We start from the raw sequence: 20,615 nt of genomic DNA, 5'->3' as shown, positions 1-20,615 counted from the left end.
TTCTAAGTTTATTTTTCAAGAAATTTAAGTATGTAAAGTTTTTGTATATATATGTAAAGTACAAAATATACTAGATTATTGATTATGTTTCTATTGTTTTCTTTTTATTTGTTTTCCAGGTTCAACTTTCAATGGAGATCACTTCATGGCAAGCAAATTAGAAGTTTATGTACGGTTTATGTATTGTTTCTATAATGTTTGTTATTTTGGATGAATTTACTTTTTTGGTTATGTTAATTTTGTAAGAAACGATTGTAACTTTTATTGAAACATTAAATGAATTTTAATATTTTCTATTTCTATATTTTGAATTGTGTTTAGGTACAGACCAAAAGAATGGTGAAAAAACAACATAAATATAAATTATATATATTTTTAAAAAACAGGCTTCTGTCCACGCTACTATTCTAAAGCATCGGCATTTCATGGATATACTGATGAAAACTATAAATGTCAACGTGATAGATATACATTGTCGACAATAAATGTCATCGGTAATACGAGGATATGTCAATGACATTCTCACACCGTTGGCACAATAAATGCCCACAAAATATTTTTTGCCGTCGGTGAATATTCTTTTGCGAAAGATTAATTTCTAGTGTCGGCATAGTTCCATTTGTTCACTTCCGTAAGTAGTTCCGGTACACACCGACATTCTCTTTTTCGTTGTCGGCGGAGGCTCTTCTGATAGACCTATGCCAACGGTTAAGAAAAGTCAAAACATTTTTGAAGATACATCGACAATTTTTGTCATCGACAAAAGATCAATTTCTTGTAGTGAATTCTTGATGCTATGCAAATACACGTCGTGGAAACCTGAAATTTAAATAATAATTTCCATTTTCTTCGACGCCAGAGACTTCCACGTCAGGCATAGCTAGGAAATCGCCAAGTATACTTTCTTTGCGTCAGGGAAAAGATATATTATTATTTAAATTTCAGGTTTCTCCAATGTGTAACTACATGGCGTCGAGGAAGTGGTTAGTTGCTCAAGGTCTTGAACACTACATTGAGACAGAAGACCACTACCGACACAGAGTTCACGGCATCAGCGTAGCATCTATTTCTCGACCTTGTCTTTCTCAACGCGTAAATCTACGTCAGGAAAGCTCCATTTTCTTGTAGTGGATTAAACAAGAACCTCATGAGAAAGAATAAATGAGCTGAAGGTTATGGATAAAACAAGCACTATTGTAGCAATAGGGTGTCAAGGGCCACGGATAAAACAAGCACCTCATGATAAAGAATAAATGAGCTGAAGGCTATGGATAAAACAAGTACCATCACAACAATAGGGTGTCAAGGACTAGGGATAAAACAAACACTATCGTAGCAATATGGTGTCAAGGGCAATGGATAAAATAAACGTCTCATGAAAAGAATAAATGAGTTGAAGGCCAAGGATAAAATAAGTGTCATTGCAATAATAGGGTGTCAAGGGTTAGGGATTAAACAAGTGTCTCATGATAAGAGAATAAATAAATCGAAGGCCAGGAGTAAGATAAACGTCATTGCAATAGTAAGGTGTCAAAGGCCATGGATAAAACAAACACCTCATCAAAGAATAAACGAGTTGGAGGCAAGGGATAAACAAACACGATCACAACTAAAAACAAAAAGATAAATGTCATTCATGAATATGCTTAGTAACATGCTTATTTTAATAGTTTTATTTTATCTTTTAATCATATCCTCTAGATTATTTTCAAAAAAAAACGAAACAAGTTAAAGAATACAAAATAGTTGGTTTACTTTTTCACAAAAACTGGCAATTAGGTATCATGAACTTGAGTTGTAATCTGGTTTCTAATTTGCCTTGAAAATCTTATTGGACCGATTATTCACCAAATAAAACATCATCTTTAGTCTTCGAGACTGATGGTAAATATATGGGTCCATAAAAGATAGTGGTCTTGTACTTAGATCTTGATCTTAAAGTTCTTCTTCAATCTTTACTCTTCGTAACAAAAGACATTTAAAGGCTCTTATAGTTTTTTTTTTTTTTAAAAAAAAAGATGATCCTCTTCGAAACTGATTCTCTTATACAAGAAATAATGACGAACATCCTATAGTCTGCAATGTAATCTCACTAAGATTGATGACATCCAAACTTTGATGAGAAAGCTAGTTCACCCTATATACTAGGGAGATTGCCTCAAATGGTCTTTGATAAAAAAAGAAAAAAAAAAAGGAAGACTCATGCTAATTCCCTTTTGCTAGTAGCAATGATAAGCATTAGATATCTTGCAATTTAATCTAAATCTTCAAATGTCGTCATACTCAAATGAATATTTATAACCTTTGAAGGAGAAAATTTTGTTTCACCCTTAAATTAAATGAAAGGGAATTGTCCCAGTTGATGGTAGCATCTTATGATCACTTTTAAAAATACAGATAATTTGTTGGATATTTTTATTTTACCAACTCAAATTTCAATATGAAATATAGATAATGCTACAAAAATTTTGTACCCAATCTAGGTATAACCTGACACATCTTTATACTCACAAAGTGAAAGTATGATAGCTAAACAAACATACTTTGTTGTCAAATGTAGGCTTATACTACTTCCAAAAGAGCTTTAACTTGATAGCTAAAAAATCCTCTTGTTCCCTTGCACAACATATTTTAATTCTTCTCTTCATGATTAACAGATGGAAATTTAAAACCAAAACTTTATATGTTGATTCCATTTCTAAAGTCTTCATTAATATCATATGTTTTCTCCATGATGGACAAATAGGGAGGATAAATATAATATTAAAAAATAGAGTAGAAGCCAACAATACATTTTATTGTAGAAAAATAGAACATACGTAGCTATTGAGACGTAATTCAATTCAACAAAAGATTAAAATGTGCCCCTGTTACAAAATTCCTGCCCCAATCTTAAGGATAGCCAATGAAAATATTCTCATATTTCTCTACCAATCCTTGATAACTCTTTAACTTTCAAACTGTGAAACTCACTTTTTTGTGAGCATGAAGAACTCAACTAATCAAATGGACTTCCACTTCTAAAGACAATAAAGACAAGGTGCTTTGGTGCCACATCTTTGTCGATTGTTGATTTGATTATATAGTTTACTTTTCCTCTTTATAGTTCACTTGTTTACATGAAAGTGGTAACACATGCTAATAATGCTCTACGCCGAGCTAATCTCATGCACTTTGTCTTTTTCTTTTAGTGGGGTCATGCTTTTGCTGATGCTAACTTTTGCTTCATCATTTGAAATCCTTTCTCTTTTAAACTTCGCTCTCAAGTCTTTCTCTCATCGTCATAGTATGAAGCATTCATAATGCTTATAAAAACTGATGACATTTCCTTAATCAATGGAGGTTGCCCCTGGTCAACTATTTTCTACATCTTTAAGAATATTCCTTGAAAGTGGCTAATGCTTCCTTTTCTATATACTGGAGATTTAAAGGGCATAAGGCCAAATTAATACTATCCTTGTACTATTTCAATACTAGTGCACTTGAGAGATATCCAACCACACACACCAATGGCAATTGAGCCAATTAGACTATCCTTTGTGAACAACAACTAAAATGAGAGGTGGGATCAGTAGGCGCATCAAAACATATCAACTAGGTTGACACCTTCATAGCACCTTCATCCTACCTAATAAAGAATAGACTCCTTGTCATGAGATCAAATAATGCCAAGTTAGGCATTCTTGAAAGTGGTGAATCAACAATTTTATTGTTTTGGAAGCGAACTGAAATTCTTCGATCGTACATGATGAGATGACTTTTGAGGCAATTGCCCCATTATACTTTTCAAATTTCTAGATCTTGAACTTTGGTGGAATAAAAGGCCATACATAATTGTATCACCTTAAGGTCTTTGAAAATTTTGATTTATTCTATTGCACGCAAACCTTTCTTCTAAAAAATCTTATGTTTACATGCATGCTTCCCTACATCTTTAGCATTCTTCAATTCAGCATTGCACATTCGTGAGTAGAACATGAATCATCCAAATGGCACACTAGTCATGGAGTTTGAATATGATCTTATGCAAAGTATGTCCTTAGTCCTATTTATCATGCATCTGATAACTTCTTAGGAGTAAAACCAATGTGGGTAGTGAAATATGCATCTAAGGTTTGATGTTGTACAAACTTTGCCTGTTCAAATGCCCCTACTAATGGTTTATTTATATATGAAGCGAGTAGTTCTAAAATTTCTGACATTTGTTCTTTGAACTCTTTGACATGCATCATTTCTGATTACTTGCACTTGGGTTTGGTGAACTTTTCGATGATCTTGACTTTTCTTTTAGTCCGATAATGATGGAAGGGGTGAAGATCTTTTGAGCTAATTTGTAAAAACTTTGACTCTTTTAATATTTTTTAAAGAAAGAGAATGATTCAATTACTCAAAGTTATTTAATAGCATGAGGTGTAGCATGTGAAATTTCATCAACAATCATAAAAGTCTAAAATGAATAAAATTCATTAATATCTTCGAGAAGAAATGACTAAATGCAATGACTAATGAGATTTTTAAATAAAATACTAACCAACCGTTCATAACATGCATGCAAGTCCAATGCTCATAAAACATACAATTATGGTGCATGATAATGAAACAACTCTTAGTACGATGTCATGTATGTAAAAAAAAGATATATTGATGAAATATTAGCCTAATAACACAATCAAAAAACTTTTCTTTTGGACAAATATTTCCACTCTTTAATTTATATCGCAAAAACCATTAACATTAAAACCTTATTAGTTATTTATTGAATGTGTAACAAAAAAATATACTTTTAATAATAGTATAACTTCTTCTAATAAAATTGTATGACTTCATCTTTTACTAAATAAAAATTTTAACAAGATAAAATGGATGACAATGTGGTTATATGAGAAATTTTCGTATTCCTACGTAGAAGCATAAACTTCTCGAAAGTCAACATTGCTCCATAGTTATAAATAAATAAATAAATAAATAAATAAATAAATAAAGAGATTTATTAGACATTTATTAAAATTAAAGATTTTAATTTATAATTTAAGGAATTAATTAATTAATTAGGTATTGAGAAGAGTGGTAAATGAAATGTAGAGTGAAATTAGGGCACTTCATCCTCTTCACTTGACGACGAAGACCACCAACCAACCAACCAACCACTTGAAGAAGCTCCCATTGCGAGATTTGTGCCTCCATCTTCTCTTCTTCTTTCTTCTCCTTTTCCCAATCACGAACTAGATTCCACAATCTCAACCTTCCATTTCTTTTTCTTTCTAATCTTTGAGCTCAATCATGCCCCCACGCCGTACTTGAGAGCTATCGTGAGTTTCTTTCTCGCTTTCTAGATCTATGTAAATCATGCTTTGGATTTTGTTATTTGTACCGTGTTTTCTCTACTCTCATACTGGTGTTATTTGTTAGTTTCTTACATTTCGATTGCTTGGGTGTTTTTGGTTCTTACCCTGTTTTAGGATAGTGGGTTTTGTTTCCTCCCCCCTTTTTTGGCCCCCCTTGGAAATCTGTGAAGAGTCAATGATGAATGTGATGATCTTTGATATGATAATACGGCCAAGTTGCTACATTAATGTTAACCCATTTCATTATTGCCTTGTCCTTTTCCTCAATCCTCCGATGTCTACCATTTCTGTTTGTCCATATTTTGGTTAGACCTGTCTAAATGAGATTGCCTTTCCTTCTGGATAAAGACCTTGCTATAATTAAAAGAATCAAATCCAGTATATTAGAGGGAGCTATTCGGTAAGATTGAAGGAACTGAGAAGACCAGAATCCTTGGTGTGCATTAACAGTGAATGAATAAACAATTTGTTAAGCCAATGACCGGACTTGATGTTTGGCTATCGTTCTGTAATCTATCCGAGCATGGATTCGTGGAGTAAAAGAATCCAAAAGAAGAGGATGTATTGTCTTAAGAACTGAGAATTCCAAATAACTTTCAAAAGAGTTGCAGGGAATTTGCAATGTCTCATATTAAGCCACTGAAAGGAATTGATGGAGAAAATAACTGAGGTTTGAAGCTTCTAGTGTGTAATGCTGCAATTTGAATGGCAGTCATCGAGCCCGTGCAACAGCTTAACTGAATACAATTAACTGTGTTTACAGTTTGTTTACTTTGTCATTGTTTAAGATTTTGAAATGAAAAGATTTATGATGACTTGTTTCAGCACATTTTTAAATGGAAAATGAAAATTGGAAAAAGCAAGAAAAATTACAAAGGTTGTTATTATTATTTTTTGTATTCGATTAGGATGAAAACAAAATTAACTTAATCAAACAATTGTATTAGGTAGGAAGATGGATGTTTGCAGAAGTGAAACACAGGGATTTTTGGATCTTTTAATTGCTGTATTATACACAGCCTCTAGTTGGAGAGCCTAGTACTGGATTAACAATAACAATTATCTTAATTAATATATATCGGGGTGCTTCTTATAATCACCCATGTTGTGGCTTGGGAGATGTCCTTTAAGCCGGCCCTTTGTAGCCTTGGATTCTAACTAGCTTATTGTGTATTCTTTTATACATGTTTGTTCTTATAAAAAGATGTTGGTGTATGAGTATATTTATAATTGTCTTCTAGATTGTTATAGAACTGCACTACCTTACTTGAACAGGATATGTTCTATAGGTTGTACTGTGTCCTTGAGTTCTAAAGATAGTTATAGAACTGCGATAGTTTTAGACCTTATAGAGCCTTGGTTTCTTGCAGGGTACACCTAACTGAACTTTTATGCTTCAATCTTTTGATTGTGCTTCAAGAGTGAGCAAACACTTCTGTCATAGTTGCAAGATCTTGGGTTTATCCTCTGTTGTAAGTGGTAGCGGCCATCATTTTAGACTTAATTGTACTATGAAAGAGATTAAAGTCAAGGGTGGTTCTAATGCAGATCCTCATCCATTGAATGATGAAACGCATACACAACTGTCTTGTGCTATTCAGGGATGTTCAGCGTCAAATGTGCAGTGCACCCCTGAAATCGAAAAAAAGTATGTGCATCGTGTTTATGATGCCATTGCACCCCACTTTAGTTCCACTCGATATGCAAAGTGGCCCAAAGTTGCATCATTCTTATCCTCATTACCTCTAGGGTCTCTCGTCTTGGATGCTGGCTGTGGTAATGGAAAGTACTTGGGTTATAATCCCAATTGCTCTTTTATTGGATGTGATATTAGTGCCCAACTTATCAAAATTTGTAATGAACGGGGCCACGAAGTTTTGGTGGCTGACGCCGTAAATCTTCCTTACAGAACTGGTTTTGGTGATGCAGCCATTTCTATAGCTGTATTACATCATCTAAGTACTGAGAACAGGAGGAAGAAAGCAATTGAAGAATTAATACGCGTTGTCAAAAAAGGTGGCCTGGTTTTAATAACAGTCTGGGCTGTTGAGCAGGAGGACAAATCTTTATTGACGAAATGGATGCCACTTTCAGAGAAGTATGTTGAAGAGTGGGTTGGACCTGGTAGTCCTCGCGTTCGTAGTCCATCATCAGTGGCACTTGAAAGTATTCCTGAAATGAATGAAAATAATTCAGGTATTTGTCTAAGGGATTCTAAAGAAAACTTGACTGGAAGCATACCAGAAAATAAACCTCTACACTCGCAAAGTGAAAATGATTTGGCGAATTGCAACCACGAAAACTTATTGAAGACCCAACAAGAGTATTTTGTCCCATGGCACTTACCTTATCATCGTGCAGAAGTGAGTGGCACGTCTGCCAGTGCCCTTGCTAGTGGTTTGGCAAAAAAAGATGATAAGAAAGCAGCTGTTGTGTATAGCAGATACTATCATGTTTTCAGTGAAGGCGAACTTGAAGGGTATTCCTCTCCCTCATCTCTATTGTATGTTTGTTTTTCTGGTCTGCTGTCGATTGTTGCATATGAGTGAGTCTCTTGAATACATTTTATTTCGGATGTGACTGTGCTGCTCTAGATCTAGTGTGTTCAACTGTGTCTCTTATTCCCTTCCTCTGATACTCTATGCATTACATAAGCCGTATATTTTTGGCAGAAAACTAGCTGGATTAAAATTTGACAAAAAGGGAATGATGTAGACATTTTTTTAATGCCTGCAAAACAAAATAATAAAGAAAGAAAGAAAGAAAGAGAAGAAAATCCTAACTTTCTAACTAACAAAGTTGCAAGAAGCACCGGTGGCAGTAAAGTTTGGTTTTGCACATGGTAGTTGATGTTGCTCCCGTTGATTACTCATAGTCCATTTTAGGAATGTATGGGAGTTTAGTAAAGGGACCTAAAATTAAGCTTATCTTCTTTTGATGTCTAATTTGGGTTATTAGAGGCATATATAAATTTGTTCCTGGAGCAGTGCCTTGTTACTAGTCCAAGTTTCATTACTATGTCATTAGGTTATAACTGGTAACCAGGATCATTCACAATTTCCTTATCATTCCTTCATTTGACTTAAGATGCCATCTCTGTAGAATTAGGGAACTCATTATATCGTAATTCAAGACAAATTCTTTTTCGATTTATTTATCCCCTTGATATACAAATACATGTTTACATAATAATTTGTTCTTTTACCTGCCTGATCATCTTGGGCCCATTTGTAGGTTGATTTCTGGTATGGACAATGCTGTAGTAGTCGATCGTTTTTATGACAAATCAAACTGGTGTATAGTTCTTGAGAAGATTGTGTGAGTATTTAAACGGGTTCATTGCCACAATGAAGATATGATTCGAGCATGTCTGCCTGCTGTGCGAACTCAAGTCAGGCTTTCAAAATAACTGGCCCTGCTAAAGTAAGCTGCTACCTCAGCTTTGTTCGTATCGTCCAGTAAAAGTGTGGAGATGGAAGATCTGCCGGCTCTCTTGGAGAAAATGCACGCACTGTAAGGATTTTCGATTGTATTGTGATGAATAATTCGCTGGATTGTCCTTTGGTTCAGTTGTAGATTATTTTCATTGAAAAAGATCGGCTTCTTTCTAATAAAAACTTGTTTTTACCATCTCATCTCTTGAGAAAGTTTTCAGAAATAGATAGTTTAATTCCTTATAGGCTCAGGTTTCTGGTGCAAGATTTTCCGGATTTAGAAAACACCAATTATAATTTGTTATTTTGTCAAATGGGTTAGATAGCATGGACCGTTTGTTGACATTTAGTAGGTGACTATTTATGGGTGCAAGTGTAGCTTCTCAGTAGGTTATCGTTTCTTCCATAGAAATCCATCTTGAAGTTCAACCTTTTTCCTGCTTTGCTCACTGAGTCTTCACAAGGTACTTTTTAGTATCACCGAGTTTTTAAGGATGTGTGTATTTGGTTTCTAGAGAGACTCGATCACTGAATGCAGTTAGTAAATTTGTGTTTAGAGTGTACAATTGTGAGACGAAGTTTCTCATTAATTATGGATATTAGAGAGAGAATATGTCAATAAACGTAAAAACTTGAAATAAAAAGATGAGGTGAAATTACTGACTTCGATAGTGTTTTAGCCCTGAGTTTTAAACTTGTAATTTAAAATGTTATAACCATTTAGATTAATATAAAAAAAAAATGTTTCAAGAATGTTTAAAACACCTATTCTTGAAATTTGAGTGGTGTCTGGGAAAGGAAAGGAATAAGAAAAATAACAAAGAAAATGGAGATTATGAAAAAGGAAGGATTGTGATAATCCTTGTTTGGAGAAAGAATATGCAAGAGGATTGTGGAGATTATTATAATCCTTCTTTGGGAAATAATTATGTGAGAAGGAATATGATGGATTATGATAATCCTTGTTTGGAGAAGAAATAAGTGAGAAATTATGGCAAAAAAAAATTATTATTATTATTTTTTAAATTCGTATAAATGTATGTCTTTTTTAATTCGTATTGTAAATTCAATATCCAAATATTTGTATTTTATTTACCAGAATTTGGAATTTTTATCGAAAAATATATTTCATTAGCTTTCGTAAATACGATGTTAAGTTTGAACATTTTGTATGCAAGCTTTTCGTGTCAAATATTAATTAATGTTTTACGTGCGAAAGAAATTACTTTAAATTGATGTTATAAGTACAATATCTGAAAATTGTGTATCGTTAACAATCGATTTAAAAAAACAACCAACATAATAGAATTGAAAAGAAATGAAATACGACTTTTTTTAATGCAGTTAAACGGTGAATGTCAATTACTTTGTACATCATGCGGTTCAATCAGACAATCGCAAGTTATCGAGTAGAATGATCATAAGCGAGTTTCGTTTCATCGAACAACTCTATTTTAAAATATAGTATTAAGACAATAATAATAATAATAATAATAATAATAAATTTCTTAATTTATAATAATAATAGCACAACTTTTGAAGAAGAAAGAGAGAATTAATAAGAAATAAGGGGATTAAACTTATTCCTTTCCCTTCCTTGTTCTTACCCAAACGTGGAAAGTACTATTTTAGTTTCCTTTCTTTTCCATCTCCACTATTTTTGTCATTTCTTTTTCCTCCCCAAACACCTAACTAAAAAGATACTTTTTGAAAATTTAGGGACCAAATGCAATTATTCTAAATGAACTACTCTTTAGTTAGAAAAAATTTAGATACTAAAGGTATGTTTGGGGTGGGGTTTTAAGGAAAAATGATTAGAAAATTGGGTCAAACCGTGTTTGGTCCAAGGATTATGATAGATGGGATTAAGGTTATCCTAATCCCTAAATAACAATATCTTATCCTCTCTTTTACTTTCTTACTGTCCTACGTTACCCTACCCAAATAACTCAATCTAAATTCTATTATTGTTTTTTAAATTACTACAATAATAACCCTTCCCCCAAATGCATTATTATAACACTACTATCTTAATCCCTCCTCCAAACACATACTATCATAACACTACATTTCATATTTTTTGTTTTCCGAAGCACATATTATCATAACACTACTAATAATAACCTTTTTCCCAAACACATATTATCATAATATTAGAATTATCATAATCCTAAGATTGTTATAATCATTTTTCTCTGTAATTCTTTTTTTTCTCCGACGGCATCCTAAATGACATATTTTTAAAAAAAGGGGAATTTTTATAGATGGCAAAATTACCAAATAATTTACATATAATAGCAAGAGAAAGAATGTAAAGCAGGAGAGGTTACCCTCAATTTTTCACTTTCGATCAATCGTTGATCCATCCTCTTGTTTCTCATCGCCTTCTTCTTCTTCGGCAATCACAGCCGCCACCTTTCTTTCTTCTTCTCAGCTGTGCCACCTTACAATCCTCAAGAGCTTCAATCAACCTCTTAAAACATTCCCCCGGTTTCTTCCCCTCATATTTCAGCATCAATATTTCTCTACCACGTCCAACCTTTTTCATCTTCCTCCTCCACTGTTTTCCCTTTTTGCCCTCATTAGATTAGATCTATGTATATATCAGAATATCATGTATTCATTCTTCCTTAGTGATAGGAATTCATCATTGTCTTTCACTCTCCTTCTTCATCTTCTTTATTAAGAAGTCTTTTCCATTTTCATTTAATCGAAATACAGATGTCCAACACTTCCTCTATTTTTGTTCGTATAGATTTTTATCAGTTTGGAGGTTGAATAAAATAAGTCTATCATTGATAGAGGTTAATAAACTTCGATCGATCTCTATCAATGAGACTTGTTGTGTTTGTTTCTACCATTAATATACACCGATAGGCTTATACGAGTTTCTATCATATTAATAGACTTCTACCAATCTCATATAAGTTTCTAGCACCGGTAGTATAACAGACTTCCATCAATTTCTATCATTAATAAGCACGTCGATAGAAAGTGATAAATTTCTATAGACCTATATTAAATATAAATTTGTATCAGTTTCTATTATTAATAGACTTTTATCCACTCGTTTATCAATGACATAATTCTATTAGTTTTTATCACTGATAAATACTGATAAACTTCTATCGACATCTATCAATTATAAACTTGTATTTTCTATCATGTTTCTTCTTCTTCAATTGGTTGAATTTCAAATCGAGCTTAAGTTCAACTAATTTGAACTCAACTTATTGTATTGATAGACTATTAATCATTGACTATCAATAATAGATAATGATAGACCACTATTACTTCCTATTCTCACATATACACTAATAGATGTTTATCATTGTTTTGTTAAGTCTTAATTATCATTAATTTTTCAAATTTACCAAAAATTTAATAATTATCAGTAAAAAAAATCAAATTTTCATGTAAAAGAAAAAATCCCACCGTTTGCTTTAGCTTCTTTCATTTCTCACACTCTCTTTCTTCCCTTTTATCGTAAAGGCTCTCCCATTTTATTCTCGCTTGTCAATTTAACCTCCATTTCTCTTCCTTTAAGCTTTCTACTTCTTGTGCTCTTCCTCTTTTAGTTCCAACTATCGCCGGCTTTCTTCTTCATGAGTTTGTCGTCGGTTGCAAAAAAAAGAGGATAAGAAGAAGAGGAATTTTATCTTCAACTGTGATCGAAGAATCACAAGGAATTTGTCTTCAACGTGGAATTGTAGGGAATTTTGGGCCTAAAAAATCAACAAGTAATGTTAGGTATTCAAAACGTCGGGTATTCTTCACTTTTCAATAATGTTGTAGTTGGACTAAAAGAACATATAAAACTTTATTTAAATCGTAAATAGTTTGGTTTGTTTTTCTATATTTAAAAATCACTTTCTTCAAAACTTAAACCAAAGATGTAGTTGACAAATAAATTATAATAAAATGACGAATAGGACAATACATTGCAAAGTCATCAAATGTGTCGACTAGCAAATGTACATTGGGATTGAAATCCTTGCTATGGAACTTCCTTGGATAAAAAAATTATCGCTTCAATAATAGTCCAAGTTAAATTTATTTTTTAAGATGAAAAAGGACTACTAATTGGGGTGCCCATTTGCAAAGAATTTTTCTACTTACCCTAAGAACATGTTTGCCAACAATTGAACTTAGAATGATTTAAACTATAGACCTTGATTATGCCCTAATATTTAAGAGGCTTTATAGCAGTGTTCCTACAAAGGTGAGATCTTTAACTTGACAGGTTCTTCGTGGTTGTATGGGTACGTTAGATAGGCTTTCAAGGAGAAGTCATTTCAAGGAAGAAGTCATTGTTAGTAAAGTCATCATTGTTAGTTTGGCCTTTGTTCTATTATTTGTTTGAAGGTAGAGGAAGATGAAGACCAAAGAAATTGTGAGTTGGTGAGCAATGTTTGGGATGGATGCTTTAGGCTTTTTAGACTTCGACATTTTATATGTTCATTATAGAAATGATCGACATTTCATATATTCGTCATAGAAATGTTAGAAATATTGAAAGGCCCTCCTCAATCCATTTGGGTGGTTTTCTTTGTCATGCTAGAGGGGCATTGGTGAAATATGATCTATTATTTATTTTCATGCTTCTAGTTGGATTCTGGTTTGTTACTATAATAGACAAGATTTGGAATAGTTAGATTCTTTTTGTGTTTGGATGTATTTGTATTCTTTTATTTTTTTCTCAATAAAAATTGTTTTTATAAAATAATAATAATAATATTTGGACAAAAACCAAATAGAGTGAAGCAAAACAAACAATCATATGAATTTTATATTTTTAAAATACTAAATTTTCAGTAACCTGAAACCGAACTGGCCTATTGTTCAATTTTAATAACTATTGATATAACAAGTTAGATACTTTATGAATTCAAAATATTACTTACTGTATGTTTAAAATGTTAATAAGTCTACTATTCATTTAGACTTCCAACTAAAATAAATATTTTGAAAGTAATATAAAAATAAATCAAAATTAAAAATACGTTGATCAAAATATTTTATACACTTATTTCCACCGTTCAATCTTTCACATGCATAGAACTTATTTAGAATTAATTTTTTCAAACAAAACATAGGTTTTACATGTTGAGAGTGATCAATAAACAAGCAATCCTTTGTATACCGGTTTGTATCATATTTCTTTCGATACAATATGCACACACTACATTCTGACCACAATTACATAGTAAACAATTATGAAAAGAACTCCAATATATATGGCTCTAAGGTACTCAAAAGGAAATAAGTTGGCTTTAAAACAATATACTTCTATCTCCCCTACATAGACTCATGTGACTTTTGGCCATACTTACATCCAATATTCATACCTTAGGTTTGTTTGTTTGACAAAAGCAGCATTTTTCCAATTATATGGAGCCAGCAATGTTAACAGTTCAAACCCCAATCATATGGTTGATATAATACCTTCAATTCCGAACTGGCAAGTAATTCAAGCAATGCTTGAGAATCATCTGGTTTTAAGTAGTTTGAAGCATGCTTCATGACTTCTTGCTCGTTCTTACCGAAGTCCATGCTAAACCTGCTCAACAATGAATGTGAAAAACTTGTTTGGTCAACATAATTACTACCAAATGTTTGTAATACAATAACGGGCTAAGAGGTTGTGAGTTCAATAGCCACAGACCAAAATTTTCTTGAAAATCAAATGTTGTAGGGTCGGATGAGATAAGTTGTGTATAAGTTTCCTTAGACACTCACAAAAGGTAAAATATCTATGATAAGCTGTTTTAAGTATGTTTCCACTTCCAACTCTACCTACAGTTAATTTCAATTTGTTTTAAGTATGTTTCCACTTCCAACTCTATCTAGTTAGTTTCAATTTTTTGTTTAAATGGTCTAATTTCTTGTCAAATCGTCTAATGGATTAACCTATGACCTCTTTAGATTTTTCTTTCATATCACAATCATTTCCGTCCAAAGGTCTTGGACGTAAATGCATGATTTAACTACAAATTCAAAGGAGTCCTTCCAAGACAAATGAACAAAATTAAAATTATCACAAAGTAGGACTCTAAACGAAAATTTAATGAGGCTAAGAAAGAAACTAAAATAGTAATCAATATTTGAAATAAAAGAGAAGGTTTATGGGGAACTGTTCTCATCTTACCATTTAAGAATCATATTAACTGATGCACCATTGTTATTCAAATCCATGACAAGTCCTCCTTCTCTTAAGAAACTTCGTGCTGCTTCCACCAACTCCTGATCTATATTGCCTGGAGAATAGCATCGAAGGGCCGGCCCAGATCGGGTACCACAAACTAGTGCAAAATGAATTAAAGGCTCCACATATGGAAGAGAAACCTACAAAATAAGAAAATAAAATTAGCCGGGTGACAAAATCTCAAACTCCTGAAGAGATTCATACGAGACCTAAAGAAGTTGCCTGAAAGCAAGAATTATTCATTTGCAAAAGAAGGTGTGGCCACAAAATCCGGCTGTACTTGAGTTAAAACTTGTTTGCAAAAGAAGGTGTGGCCACAAAATCTCAAATAAAAAAGATTAACGAACATCACTGCAACATAGATAATCAGCACATTTAATAAAACAAATATGTTTTACAACTTGACAGATAATCTTTAGATCATAAAATTAGTAGATCGGGAGATTTCTTACTTTGGAACGTTTATCTCTTGCACCAAATGGTTTCATGAGATTGTAAGGTGGTCTCTGATTGCCCCTCAAAATTCCATTTTGAATAGCTGAAAGTGAGTAGGTGGCCCCTCCAATAACATATTTGAAGTCCCCGAACAGTTTCCTTCTTTCCATTGCTCCAACAGGATGTCCACATACCAATATTGCATGAATAGCCATCATATTGTAGAGATTAATAAAGAAAGCGATCTTCTCTTCCCGTGCCAAATTATGCACTTCAACTCTTTGGAGCTCTTCCACAATTCTCAAATACCTGTCAAATATTTGCGGACAAATCAAGACCCTTGTATAGACAGAAAAACACTTGAACAATCGTCTTTCACAATTTAGCCAATGAACTGACCTAGCAAATTCCTCACTCCCATGAATACTTCTGTAGTCTACATGCTTTCCATCCTCTGATACATAGGCTTCCAAAATGGCGAAGGATAAAAATCTCAGCCTTGATGCAATATCTGTTATCGGCTTTGGTTTCACCTCAATTATACCTCTTGCAATGTTGTGACATTGAGTTGCCACGACAGGATCATCATCCAAGAACCGGTATAAATGGCTACCATCTTCAAATAAATTTTCCCTGAAAACAGGATTGTTAATGACAAATGAAACGGATGGCAACCATGGAAACTGAAAGGAGAAGGCAAGAAGCTGGAGTAACTTACTCGAGAACATGTTGGAAGAAAAGCTTGCTTGCGAGCTTTCGTCCAAATTCAATAGTCTGATCATTGCACCAAAACAATAATTGTTTTTTTCCTCCAGAAAGTAATCGAAGATATCTCAAGGATCATTTAGAGAGGCATAGCTAAAGACTTGAACTCAAAAATCAAAATTAAGAAGAGTGTCATGCAGTTACTTGACACATTTTTGTAGAAAAGAAAACTGGAACTATCGTGTCTAAAAAAAGGTTAGTATTTTAAAGCCCCATTTCTACAGCTACAGATACTAGGAAAACATACAATATCCACACTTCATTCTTTGCTCAAGAAACAAATAAACGGAAATGCTTAGAACTTTAAAACACTCCCTTTTTGGAAGGAATAAATCTAAAAGAAAACTGGAACGAAAATCTCTACATGCCTCTTAATATGTGGGGGAGGGTAAACTTCCTTACTACAGAATCTAGAAAAAAGTGTTTTCAAAACAAATTGCTTTAATAGTGTATACCGACCATTGATCTGAACTAGTAAAATTGGAACAAAATCCAATTTAAATATAGCATGACTCAAATACGGAGAAAAGGAAAATTTATTTAACATGGTGGGTCACAGTGAAAAAACTAAGAATGAAAATGAAAATCGAAAGTGTAAACACCCAGTTATTTGTTTAGACTGAGAAAAAGTTACTTTCATTGAACATTCCGTATGGTATATATTTCTTCATTTTGTAAAGCATTGTAGAAAACTTCAACAATATATTACACAAGAATAATAATCATATTAAAGGAATGCCTACATCCCAATAATCTGGCGAAAGACTCAACATAAGATTAAAAAAATCTCTCTAGGACTAACTACCCTCCCTGATACCAAACTAACTGCATTGTACACTTAAGAGAGATAAATAGTGAAATATTTGTTATTTGAATGAGAAGTCTCTTCTTTCTAAAAATATGACAAAGGAAAAAAGTCCAACTCACCTCTTCTCTTTCCAAGTATTGATCCTCTGACAAGAAATCCACAGCTTCTGATCCCAGGAAACAGTTGGTGTATCGTCGCATTTTGCAGTACCTGTCCTTGACAACAATAGATTCTTTCATTTTTCGAACAATCATAGCCAATTCATCAACAGTTCCTCTACTGGAGACATCATCTTCACCAGAAAGAGGTGGTAAAGGGGCTTCAAGGGTTGGTGCTTCAGCTTTCAAATACTCAATTTTCTCATCAAGCTTGCCAGACTCATCCAACTCTTTTAGTTCGTTCAAACCTCCAATAAGAAATGTATTAAAAAATACCCTTGGAACGGCAGGGGACCCGGCAAGTTTCTCAAGCTCCAACTTTCTACTCGGATAAACATCAATATTGATCTCAACGTATCTAAGTCTCTTCCTAAACAAAAATAGTCTAGCCTCTTTGCATTCTTGACAACCTAACCGTGTGTACAATACAATTCTGCCTTTTATAACAATATCAAAGGTTGAGTCTCCACTAACATCCTCAAACTGCTCGGTTTTGATCTGTGCATCAGCATCACGTGTTATCTTAATATAGTTGAGAGGATTCCAAGTGGACCTATCCAATGGTTTTTCAGGTATTTCCTTGGCTTCATTTTCTTTATTGGAACTGGAATCATCCTTAGTTCCCTCGGTAGGAGTATCTGGACTTTCTTCATCTTTTTTTCCCGAAAAACGACGAAGAACATTAGACACTGCAACAACGCCCTTTTCTTTAACAAAATTTTTTAGTGCCAAAGCCCTGTCAACAACACCTTGGCCCTCTGTATCACTATCCATGGAACGGTTTGACAAACTCCCAGTACCTTCAATCCCAGAAACTTCAGTCCCATCAAAAACTGGCTCAGGAGATTTCTCCTCGCCAATAACTTCTCCGGTTGGTTGATTTGATCCAATTTGAGCCTTAGGATCTACAACATCATTGTCTGAATCATCGGATGACAATTCAGATTCTACATTCTTATCCTCGTCTACCTTTTCATTAGAATCATCATTGCTAATAATCTGGTCCGACTCTTCACCTTCAGATTTAGACTGGAAATCCAGTTTGGTTTCCACCTCGTGATCCACTTCACTTTGGACAATCTCCCTCGCCACTATTTCTTCTTGAGCCTCACATTTCGAATTGTTGTTCTTATCCTTTACTACTTCATCAAGCCCTCGATCCTCTGCTTGAGTGGCACTATCCACACTAACTGATAAGGACTGTTCAATCTCCACTGTAGACTCTCCTCCATCATTCTGTTTAGAAAGGTCATGTTCCTCATCCCTTTCAGCGGTCAGTGAAGCCGCCATCTCTTCCGTACAGTTTCAGTCCTCCCTAGTAAAGTTAGTGTTTCCTCACTCCCTCAGCACCTCTCAAGTTTAGCATTCAAGAGCCTGCAAAACAACCGATACAATTGAATGCAAAATAAAACAAAGAAGCAACCCAAACCATATTATGGGGAAAGAAATCTTAGCAAGTTCAACAAATACCATTCCAATTAGATTAAACTCCAAGCAGAGTACAGAAACAAAACTGCTCAACGTCATAAACAACAGCACCATCAACGCCTCGGCTTAAAACCGAGGGTTAGTCAAAGTGAATTTCTCTCACTAGAATCATCACTCGCACACTAACTAAATATCAAACTCCTCCACTTCCATTTCCAAAAACCTTAAACATGATACAAATAAAACACACACACACACACACACACAAAAAAAAAAAAGATCGTCATATCATCAAAGAAGGATGAACAGAAAGGAAAGAGAAAGAAGAAGAAAGAGCATACAGGATTGGTGAGGAGGAGAATTGAGAAGAGTGTAATAGCGGTGTGGTGTGGGATGAGAAAAACGAAACCAGAATCCAGAATCCAGCAACAGATCTTTGTTGACGAAAACGGAGTGATGAACAAGGTTGGATGATCCAAAGGGGTTTGAATTGAGAAGAAACAGCAGAAACATGGTAGAAATAAAGAAGAAACGGATCAAAATATGTAGAGGGGATTGAAGATTACGGGTAGGAATTAATTGTGATGAAAGTTTCCTTAAACATTTTCGTTCATTCTTTGTATTTGAATAGAAACCGCCGGAAGGAGTTCGTGAGAAAGTAACGAAAAAAAAGAAAAAAAGGTTAAAAGCGGGAAGTCCGTGGGCTCAAAATAGGAAAATAAAAAACACAATGAACTGTTTTTCTTTTTTGACGCCGCCCGCCCGCCCGCTAAGCCTTTTCCTTTTTCCTTTTTTCTCTTTTTAATTAATGCGTTGACTATACTAAACTACAATGTTTTTTGTATTTGGGTTAAATTTATAATTTAACCCTAATTGACGTATACAAATCTTCCTATGTTTGTTTTAAATAAGAGAATGTTTCACCCCTCGACTTCGTAAATTCATAAATGAACCTTAAATAACTAAACTTTAATAGTAAACATTATTAAAATTTATATATTTATCGAAAAACTTAAATTATATGCTAACTTTTGTGTAAGTTATAATTCAGTTGTAACTGATATATATTAAGTTGAATGCTCAAATCTTGTACTTTGTAAGAAAATAGTAAATGTGTTTACTATTGAACTATGTTTGTTTTGACATATGAAAATGTTTGGTCCACCAACTTCGTAACTTATTCGTAAGTTATAGTTAAAACATGTAACTTAATATCAGTAGTACAAAAACTATTTATTATTGAAGTTTGAACATTTGTCTGTGAATTTCATTTTTCTTTTTTGTTTCTCTTATTTTACATATTTATTAAGAAACTTTTTTTTATAACTCTAACTCACAAACACGGGCTTTCTAGTTTCAATAGATTAACTTCAAACTTCATAATTCAATTCAACGCCCATGACACCCTATTGGTTTTATAAATAACATGAGATCAATTTGTTATTTTATTGAATGGTATATCATAAATCAATAGAAGTTATAAAGTAAGATTTTAGATATCGTTTAGATCATGTGATGCTTTTTCTTTATTTAACCTTTGATGATGTTGAAGATATGTATCTTAATTAGTTGAATCAGTCTAAAATAGATGTATTACAATCAAACAGAGAGGTTAGGTTTCCTTTAAAAAAAAAACAAAAAGTTGAGAGATTAGGTTACAATTAAGTACTAACCCCAAAAGGAAGAAACAAATAAATAATAAAAAAAAACTTTGGAAAATAAATAAATAAAAATATATTCAACATGAGCTTCATAAAAAGAAACATTTAAATTCGTTAAAGACAATAAAATAAAAACTATATACCTAACTTGAGCCATATTCTAAGTGTTGACCTAATTTTGTATTCAATCAATCTCTAAAATTGAAATAATTATTTCAATTTTAGAAGAAGAGGACGTATCACACAAATAATTTCTCTACCTTTCTTTTTAAAAAAATAATAAATAATGATAATAATAATAAAAGTCATCACTAAAACGTAGCATTACCAATAAGCTAAGATAACTTTTTCTTATCGAGATAAGAAAATAGAGCTC

The 20,615-nt window shown here is 33.2% G+C and overlaps 2 protein-coding genes across 2 annotated transcripts; one reads left to right on the top strand and one right to left on the bottom strand.

Annotated features, from left to right (window-relative positions):
• Window positions 1-5,076: 5,076 nt before the first annotated feature.
• LOC103485433 (tRNA (carboxymethyluridine(34)-5-O)-methyltransferase) lies at window positions 5,077-8,975 on the top strand. Its single transcript, XM_008443024.3, has 3 exons — window positions 5,077-5,309; window positions 6,716-7,824; window positions 8,580-8,975. Exons 2-3 carry the CDS (start codon window positions 6,737-6,739, stop codon window positions 8,665-8,667), a joined length of 1,176 nt encoding a protein of 391 aa, XP_008441246.2. The 5' UTR covers window positions 5,077-5,309; window positions 6,716-6,736; the 3' UTR covers window positions 8,668-8,975.
• Window positions 8,976-13,892: 4,917 nt separating this feature from the next.
• Window positions 13,893-19,270, bottom strand: LOC103485435 (uncharacterized). Its single transcript, XM_008443025.3, has 7 exons — window positions 18,920-19,270; window positions 17,112-18,524; window positions 16,138-16,193; window positions 15,819-16,052; window positions 15,437-15,728; window positions 14,928-15,124; window positions 13,893-14,339 (listed from the first exon to the last, which is right to left on the bottom strand). Exons 2-7 carry the CDS (start codon window positions 18,438-18,440, stop codon window positions 14,186-14,188), a joined length of 2,262 nt encoding a protein of 753 aa, XP_008441247.2. The 5' UTR covers window positions 18,441-18,524; window positions 18,920-19,270; the 3' UTR covers window positions 13,893-14,185.
• Window positions 19,271-20,615: the final 1,345 nt, after the last annotated feature.

This window comes from Cucumis melo, chromosome 3 (genome assembly GCF_025177605.1).
Source record: "Cucumis melo cultivar AY chromosome 3, USDA_Cmelo_AY_1.0, whole genome shotgun sequence".
Taxonomy (NCBI): domain Eukaryota; kingdom Viridiplantae; phylum Streptophyta; class Magnoliopsida; order Cucurbitales; family Cucurbitaceae; genus Cucumis; species Cucumis melo.
This window is presented reverse-complemented; position numbering and strand designations above follow the sequence as displayed.